The 9,815-nt window shown below is 40.2% G+C and overlaps 1 protein-coding gene across 1 annotated transcript; it reads right to left on the bottom strand.

Annotated features, from left to right (window-relative positions):
- Positions 1-1,331: 1,331 nt before the first annotated feature.
- dact1 (dishevelled-binding antagonist of beta-catenin 1) lies at positions 1,332-8,724 on the bottom strand. The gene is made up of 4 exons (XM_073826904.1): positions 7,220-8,724; positions 5,227-5,356; positions 4,283-4,438; positions 1,332-3,764 (listed from the first exon to the last, which is right to left on the bottom strand). Exons 1-4 carry the CDS (start codon positions 7,541-7,543, stop codon positions 1,912-1,914), a joined length of 2,463 nt encoding a protein of 820 aa, XP_073683005.1. The 5' UTR covers positions 7,544-8,724; the 3' UTR covers positions 1,332-1,911.
- Between the last annotated feature and the right edge of the window lie 1,091 nt (positions 8,725-9,815).

Consider the following 9,815-nt stretch of genomic DNA (forward strand, 5'->3'; position numbering starts at 1 on the left):
ACAGAACCAAAACTATGGCATTGCAGTAGTACATGTCTAAAAAACCAAACATACAAAAAGTACCGCTGCAATACCGTAGTACAGTGATACTATCAAATGATAATACTACATTTGACACTTAAGTTCATGGTACATTATTGTAATATTTCCAAAAACCAAAGTAACCATGGTTCATTTGTTATCATTAGGAATAATACCCACCCAATCTAAATATCTTGGTCTTCATTGCTCATACTTTCACAGAAATGGAAAAGTTACATTCAAAACCTCAAAAATGCTGACACATAAATTCCCCGTGAATTTCTTAGAAAGAACTACTGGAACGATCTGCAAATTACACTATGCTTTCTTGTTTTCTCTGTGGTATTCATCTACAATTTCATTTAAAAAAGATCTTTGAGACTATCAATTATCTGCAGTTCAAAATATTTAGTAACCACAATATGGATGCACATGGATGTCAGAGAAATCGGACACCGTCTTAATAAATGTACCTATAAACCTTTCGTCCTTGATGTTGGATATCTATGGGCATTGTGTGCTAAATAAACTATCATCTAACCGACTGGATTACGAGATTTGTTGGTCTCAGCACGAATAAAGAAACATCTTGTAACCAGGCAGGAAAAGCCATGTGCTCCTAAATGCCAGAAAGAGGAGAACACAGTCTGGTTTTCACACAGCTGCGGTAATCTAAACAGACGCACTGTGCTTTAAAAAGCCAGGCCTATTCCAGGAGGCCATCTCTGCTAGATTCTGGAAACAGAAGGGGAAATCTCTCCAACGTGACTGCGAGGGACACAAGCCAAAAATGAAAGGTCAGATACTCTTTTAAGGACAGCAGTCTTGAGTTCAACAGGTTTCCCTAATTGCACTTCTGTCTTGCATTAAATATTCAGCTTTAGGAAACATTTCCTGATATCCTCTAGGTTTAATCTATTTTTCTCTCCAGGTCATCTGAGCAACAGCTGAGATAAATGCAACATCTGATCTTCATGTTTTTATTATATTCTTCAGTGCCGGAAGAGACCTACTGCACTGCTGACACTGACGTGAGTTCGCTGGCCTTGAACAATGCTACCCAGATGGCATGCAGGAAGAAATTTGTTTGTTTGCTAAATGCATGCAGAGCTAAAAGTAGATGACACATTTAACTGCTATCAGCTCTAGAATGGGGGTCTGGGGTGGTTTAATGCCCTTGACATCGGAAGATTCATATTTAAGGCCATGAAAATAAACAGAAGTGCCAATTTAGGGTTGTTCAGTACTCAAAAGTACATGGAAAACCAGCAATTACTATTAAATAAACAGAAACACGAGATGACACAAGATGAATTTAACAATGGGATTTAATAAAGAATAAAAAGACACAAGAAATCAACATACATTAACATTTATTTTACAAAATGGTAATTTACAGCTAATAAGGTAAATGGTGAAGCTGTTGCTCATGCATATTTAATGTGCATTTAACAAAAGCCCTTAACAATCAGCAGGTGAACTAGTCTTGGTAGCACTGGACACTTCTCAGACACTTCTGCTTCAGCTCAGTCATACTTCCTATTTCATTTCCATGTATGGCTAACCAAATATATTAAGTTATAAATATCTTTAAAAAAGTAAACCATGTATGAACAACGCATTTACATAGTACTTGCTACGTAGATGCATGACAGCAAAAGCTGAATTTATAATAAATACAAAACGAAAGTAAAAAAAAAAAGCTACAGACAATGACATTAGGGGGTAAAAGTGCAGGGGAAGGCATTGTGCTGGACAGAACTTGAGTTCCCAGCTGTCCGACAGGCAGTTTTAGGCCGTGCAGCTGATTTCTGTCTAGGCACTTGATTGTGTGATAAGGGAGAGAAGCCAATTTGATTGGCTGCATCTGTTCTCAGTGTTCCTCAAGTCTCACACTGTGGTCATGAGTTTTAACGAGCCTGATCGGAAACGTAAGATCTTCTTCTTCAAGTTATGGGAAGCCTTGATTTTGACAAATGCCTTCGCCTGTGCTGACGTCATTCCGTGGGATCCTGCCTGGTTGAATTGGGGCCAGTTGACCCCTGCACTGCCCTCAGAGTCACTGCTAGTGCTGCTTTCAGCTACATAGTCCGCCTCGCTAGCACTCGACTCGCTGTCCCCAAAACAGTTGGTGGTATAGTTACTACGCTCATCCTCACTTGTGTCCAGAATGGTGGAATGGAAGAGGGAGGCGCACTCGGCCGAATATTCAGAGTCGCTTCCCACGTAGGCATAGGGGCTAGTGTAGTGTGCGTTAGACGGCAGATACATGGCAGACATGTGCCCCAGCATTTCTCGTTTCTGCCTACGGTGGGCTCTCTTGAAAGCCTCCTCGTAGGGGATCTCGTGGAGACCCTTCGGGCGCCGGTGGTAGTCGTTGCGCTTGTACTTGGGCTTGGCCAATACTGCCTCATGATGTCGATGATGTCCGTGGTGTCTCTGAGCAGAAGATCGACCCCCTGTGGAACTGGTGTGCTTTTCCAAGATTCTTCCTTCAGGGATGGAGGCAGGGATTCTCTTGGGTTTTGTGGAGACCTTCTTGGAGGACTTGTGCAAGTGGTGGACTTCGTCCACTTGTCGAGATCTTCTAGATCCTGTCCGATGCTTGTCACGAACAGTCTCGGGAACCTGCTCGGACACGTGAGGTCTACTTTTGGCACTGGTGGAATGTTTCACCTTGACAATCTTGATGTTCTTGGTGCCACCCTTGCGGAGATTTACATTCTGTTTCTGAGCAGGGACGTACTGGGCGCTAACCAGTTGACCTCCCTCATCTTGACTTTGCGAAGAAGAACCAAGGCTGTGCAACTCTGGAGCCAGCTGTTCGGTGTCTTTACCACAACTTGCTGGAGTCTGAGTCTTAGGACTCCTCTTAAGAGGACTTGCTTTCATTGCTTGTCCAGATTTATTGTCCTCCACAGTGTAATAAGAATGCTTGTTGAGTTTCGGAGAGGAAACTGCATTTGGGCTGCCTAAATCCTGGCAGTCCTTCGATGCAACACTTAACGGCTGTCCTTTAGTGGCTCCAGAAACTTTCTTCTTCAAGAGGCAACTAGTGTTATTATCATTGGTGGTTGTGTAACCATTCTGCGGCTGACTTGGAGAAAAGTATGCTCCGTTTTGTAAGGTTCCTCCCTTGGGCTCAGCAGACCACTGTCTTTGGGGTGAAGCTGTGCTTGGCTCAGTGCTAGTTGCTGAGGCATCTTGTAAACATGTCTGCCAGTTAGGCTTGAGGTCAGAGGTCCATTGCTGGGCCTGGACAGCAGAAGGGGCCCGTGAGCAAAGACTAGCCTGCCTTAAAATGCTCTTAGAGGGGTCAGTGTTGATGCTTGTTCTGGGTTTGTTGGTCCTCAAGGGTTGCACCCTCCTCTGAAGTAGCCCAAAGATATAATTATCCAGTTTTTTGTTTGGGAGTGTTTGAGAGGCATGGTTGCCCACAACCTGCTCAGGTTTCTGTTCATCACTAGATGCTTCACCAAGCTTGGAGAAGTTACAATCATCCTTTAGGTGACTAGTCATAGATTGAAAGAAGACGGGACTCTGGACAGCCACCGCATGGAGAGGACTCGGGTACCGGTAAATGTCGTTACCATTTTTGGCAATAAGGTCACAGTGGAACTTGGACAGGCCATCGCAGGGTCCTTCCGGGGAAGGGGAGTAGGATGCAGAAAGAGACCTGCGGACGGTTCCAGAACTTGAGTCTTCGCAATGGCAATCACACTCGGCACAAATGCCCAGCTCATCTGCAAATCCCAAAAGACACAACAGTTAGTACTACAAGAATAGGCAACGTCAGATTGCTAATTTTGTAATGTCAAAGCCTGTGAGAACAGATTATTTCTAATTCCTTGAGTTCTAGTGCTTAGTTGGGTGGGCGGTTGATTAGTTTTCATGTGCTAATGAGCCTTTTGTTGCATTGCTAGCTTATAGGTGTGGCTGGCAGGGTTGTGAAACTGTTTCTATCTCTGTCTGGGACCAAACGTCTCTCGTTTCACCTCTGTTTACACAGTCAGGCTTAAGTGATTACAGAATGTTTTCTGCTAACGGTAATGCAACACAAAAACGGATGTCAAGAAGAAACTAGAAACATATGAAAAGGGGCCTTTCTTTGTGATACCAGCTTTTAAGCCAGAGGAAGAAATCACCATTAAGTAAATAGTTCTGCATTTGGTTAACAAAGCTAACAGCATTTCAAGACTACATGGAACACTGCTGATGGGTATGACCCAGAAACCTCAAACCGTCACAGGAAGACTCTCACCTGCAGGCTTAAGCCTTCCCTCGGAGGCACAGAGTGAGGCGTCAAGGGGGGTGCACAGGCAGGTGGTGGAACGACAACTGGACAAACACTCGCTGAAGACAGAGTTGGAGGAATTGGAGAGGGATCCTGAAGCACCGTCGCTTAGGTCGTAAAAGCCTGGGAGAGAGAAGGCGAGAGATTAACACATTAATTTTACATCTTCAGGAATGAGGTGACGATGGAAAGACTGTGCTCTTAAAACTCAGAACCGACTTCTAATTACAATTTGAATAACGTAGCTTCGAGGAAGGTATCCATTTGCAAAAGGAAACAGAGCTAGGAACCAGATCTCCATACATCACGATTGATATTAGCATTAAAATGGTGAATAAAACCATTGCAACTACTACAAACAACCCCAAAAGTCCGCCTTTGGGCTGTGAAGAAAATAACACCAACTCAAAGACTGAAGATCTCCATCCTCGGCAGTTAGAAGGGCATTTTAACAATCGAGACTTTCAGAGAGGAGCATGCACACGTGTAATCAATCTCCACTTTATATAACCTTCCTCCAACAAAAGTGCAGTCAGTCCCAGCACTAAAATGACCTCTCGTATTTGGAATGTAAACCAGTGTAGCTGCAGAAGGCCTCTAGCACAGGGTGCAGATTGTTCGTATTACCAAATTAGTGCTTAAGCAAAACAGCTAAGCAGTTTCCAACAGACATTAGGGCTCGCAGGTACACAAGCTACTACAGGCCCAATGCAAAGTGATATAATTTGAACAGGACATCTGATTACCTCCCTCGGGTGGTTGGTGAAGATTAACAATCATTAAAAATGTTTGTGAATCAGTTTTATTGGATACCCTTCCTGCCTACGCTGATTGCTTAGATTGTTTTGATGATCAAACATATAGTGCAGTCACAGAATTCAAAGTGTTATGGCTTCGCAACAAATACTAACCTGAACTTGGCCGGCTGTCCGTTTCCACATGTTCGTGCGAAGTCTCCGTGTCCAACCGCAGGTCACTGATCTGTCTGTCTAATTCCTGGAGCTGGTTGATCAAACCTGCATCTCGCCTCCGAAGGCAGTTCTATAAAGAAACAAAGATGTTTATACAACATGTCATGAATGTTTAGTAGTTTAGCAGCTTCAGGATTGTTTGGGATTTCATTTGGAAGATTTTGCCCTGCAGCCCCGACAACAATCTGGAAACAATTGCATTTCACAACGCATTTCTCAATGCCGGTGGCCTCACGGCACTGATCACACAGATGTAATGAGCTAAATTAGAGTCACACCTCGTATGGGAATAACAGTTCGACTTTGACACACCGCTCGAGAGCAATTGGATGCATCTGACAACACCCGTATCATGTGCTGCATTCCAAATTAGGCAGACTGAGGAAAATGTGGCCCCTTCAAAGCAGACGGACATTACTTCAAATGACCTATAATCAGAGGCATGTTATCTGCTGCAAATTTTAACTGCTGTTTGCTGACAGGGGAAGTAATGCAGTGCAGATTCCAGGCTATATGGAGCGGTGGAATGGCGTTTCCTCCGCTGCAGACCGAGGCTGTAAAAAAGCCTGGTCCTGACAGGCGGGCTGCGAGTGATTTATGGGCCCTGAGCTCTCAGCATGCTGGGCTGTGCAGACCATTTTTACACAAAGTGCCATTTGCAGAGCGCACCGACGGTTATTTTGAAACGGCATCAAATTAACCCCAGACCACTGTTGATAGCCTGGGCCTGGGTTTGGGTTTGAGACGACGGTGTCTACATTTCTGGCTTACACGTGATTCATTCAACTTGGTCAAAGACCACAGACAATTGGTTGTTTGTTACTGGGAAATCATAAGGACATTAGGCATCATGTGATTCACAAATAACCATTAACTTTAATGTAGTTCTGGGTGTGAGGCCTGCAAACAAACTGACCTCAAGATAAACAAGTGTAATTACAGCGGGGAAGACTCAAGCCACTTGTGTACATGTCTGAGGCTTCAGAAAAGCCAAGAAACCAATCCAAACCTTGTAATTCTTTTCTGTATACAATGCATTAACCACAGTGCATGGTTACAATAATGGAAATGTTTGCAAATACCTCAAGTGGAACCAGGTGTCTTTGGCCCAACTGTTAAATTTAATCTTGCTCATCCTCTAAAGACAGCAGGGGGCTTCAGCTGGGCTTGTAAAAAGTTCATTTCCATTGAAACCCATCAACTAATCTCATTCAGGCCGCTCGGACCCCCTCCTAGACTCGCATTAGAAACTCAGGGATGTTCTACCACTTTCAGGAAGTTTGATTTAAATGCTTCTCTTTTTGTTTTAGTGGCATTCTAATGTTTATTGAGCTTCTAATGTCAATGACTGGAAAGGCAAGAAACATACTTTTGTCCATTGCATTAATCATCTTCCAAATTATTTTTCTACTTTTCCAAAATTAGTCACAATTAAATAGATCTTACATTTTAATTAGATTTTATGAATGTTGGAATATTAGAAAATATGCTAATTTAAAAATATGATAATGATCAATGCATCAGCCATTATAAAGTCACAATATGAATGTTTTTTTTTTTTATTAAAATTGCATTCAAAATAAAAAAAGATTGCAAAAATATACAGGGGTGGTACCATGGTAATACAATGTCTCTTTCATATACATACTGTAGTACTGTGGGACCCACTTTATTTACATGTACCCTGGTGGTACCATGGTATTCTTGTAAGTACCTTGGAATACCATGCAAATACAATGGCACATTAAATTTGGTTCCTTCCAAAGTACATAGTATTACCATCAGATTCTGTACTATGGTACTGCCATACTATTTTTGCAATGGATATTTAATTACTAATTTTTTCTTCTTCAGAGATACAAGAAATAGAAAGGTTGCACTACATATAGCCTACTTCAACAATAATATTTTAAAAACTATTTCTGTTACTCACCAATTGTTTTCTGAGCAATAAAATATTCTCCTCCAGAAGTTTCTCTTCAGTGTTCAGATAACTGTCCTCCACTGTAAGGCAGGGTTTGTCCTCTCCTGCAGCCTCCTGACAGTTCAACACACTCCTGACCAGCAGCTCCTGCCTCTGTCTCAGATACTCCAATTCGGTCAGCCCCGCTACAGTCGCGTCCAGACGCTCCCGGGTTCGAACCCGCTCCACTTCACCGTCCGCCTTCTCCCGAGAGCGCGCGTCGCATTCCTTCCGATCCCGCATCATGAGCGCGCAATAATCCCTGGACACCAGCATCTCTGACAATTCATTCATTTATATATCCAGCAATAATAATGCTATGGAGGTTCTTCTCATGAACAGAGTGCATTTATGACATGGTCAGATAATTTCCATGTATTAAAAGTGATCATCAAAACCAAAAAAGAATCCGAAAATTTTGAGAAAAAGGGAAAAAATTAAAACAACTTTTTTTGCTATAGATAAATGGCATTTAAAAGCCTGTTGTCCTTGTTGCAGCCTAGTATAAAAAGTCTAAATCCATACACAGAGAGATGGGCGTTGATGTGTCCCGTCCGGATGATACTGGGATCTGAATGTGTCCTGCAGTGAAGAGCTCAATCACACTCGCACACACTCGGAGGAAACCATGCTGCTGGGGACGCGGCGGGGTCCTAATGCGCGCCCCGTTCACTCCCTCCTCTTCTATCCAATGGAATTGTTCTTTTAATGCACGATGACAAAATATGACAATCTGCAAAACAACATTTGGATCTGCATTAGATGGTCTGTACAATTCAGAATTCCATGCAAAATTATATAAGTTTTACATAAGTTTAATTATCCTACTGAATAAAAACAGGAAATAAATATATGCATGCAAATACAAGCTTACTGTACTAAATATGACAGCATTTACAAGTAAACAATTTTATTTTTTAATTAGTTTAATTAGTTTATCAAAAAGTACTATGATGGAACCACATAGCAAGGTGATGATATCAGGTGCTTTATGATTACCATGTTCATAAATCATAATATTTACAAGGTACACCAAAGGACATCATGGCGGTAGTTAAATAAAAAAGAAAGAAAGACAAAAAAGGTAATATTTTGATTGGCATCATGTCTAAAAAACAACAAATATACAAGTAATCAAGGACACAATTTATAAAGTGAATATAATAACCCAATAACAAGTTTTATAACTTCTGCAATACAGATAATGACATGCACTTAAGATAATTAAGATGATAATTAAGATTTTTTTAAGGTGCATCTAAAGGCACTCAGGTGGATGACTGCCCTCTACTGTTGTGAAAACAAAAACCTTATAGTTAACTATATGGACTATTGCTATATATTGCTGCATTTATTTGATAAAAAATACAGAAATAAACTGTAAAATTGTGGAAAATTATTGCAATTTTAATTAATTAACTTTAAAATAGAATTTATTCCTGTGATGCAAAGCTGAATTTTCAGCATCATTACTGCAGTCTACAGTGTTACATGATCCTTCAAATATCATTCTAATATGATCATTTGAAAAGAGTTCTGCTGCTGAATATTTTTTGGAGCCTGTGATACTTTTTTGGAATTCTTAGATGAATTAAAAAACCAAAAACAGCATTTATTTAAAATAGAAAACTTTTGTAACTACAAAAAAGTTAGGGGTCAGTAATTTCTTTTCTTTCTTTAAAAAAAAAGAAATTAATACTTTTATTCACCAAGGATGTGTTAAATTGATGAAACGTGATAGTAAAGACTTATAATGATTTTCTTTAAATAAATGCTTTCTTTTTAACTTTATATTCATTAAAGAATCCTGAAAAAGGTATCACGTTCCAAAAAAATTTACATTGATAATAAATCATCAAATTAGAATGACTTTTAAAGGATCATGTGACACTAAAGACACTGTGGCAATGATGCTGAAAATTCAGCTTTCCATCACAGAAATAAATTATATTTTAAAGTATATTAAAATATAAAGCTCTTATGTTATATTGCAATAATATATTTAGCAACTTTAAAAAAATTTTCTGTATTTTTAATCAAATAAATGCAGCTTAGATGAGCATAAGAAACTTCTTTAAAAAACACACTGATCCCAAACTTTTGAATGGCAGTGTAAGTATAAGACTGACATTTTACCAAGATGTAGGCGAATATACACTGACTCAAATAAAGAATGATCTACAGGTTTTCTAAAAGACGGATCTGTAAAACATATGTTTAAACATTATTTCTGGTAATAGACTCCACAGCTGCTTGTATAAGAGCTTGAAGTCACATTTCTCAACCAGCTCATTAGTCAGACGTGTGGAGAACTCAAAACAGACAGATTTGCTTAAAAAAAATGCATCTGTGAAATGGATCAAGAATTTACATATCGAGAACATAATTGTTCTGGCAGATTCAAAGCTAATTTGTATTTCGGATTCAAACACGTGTGGTTTTGAGACAGGATTTGCTTTCAATTTAGACCTTTACCAATAAAAAAGCAATAAAACCGAAGTGATGGATTCTCGTATCTAAATTCCAATTAAGGAAAGGAACAGACATTGTGTATTCATCAGAATAA

The sequence above is a fragment of the Garra rufa genome, chromosome 21 (genome assembly GCF_049309525.1).
Source record: "Garra rufa chromosome 21, GarRuf1.0, whole genome shotgun sequence".
Lineage (NCBI taxonomy): Eukaryota > Metazoa > Chordata > Actinopteri > Cypriniformes > Cyprinidae > Garra > Garra rufa.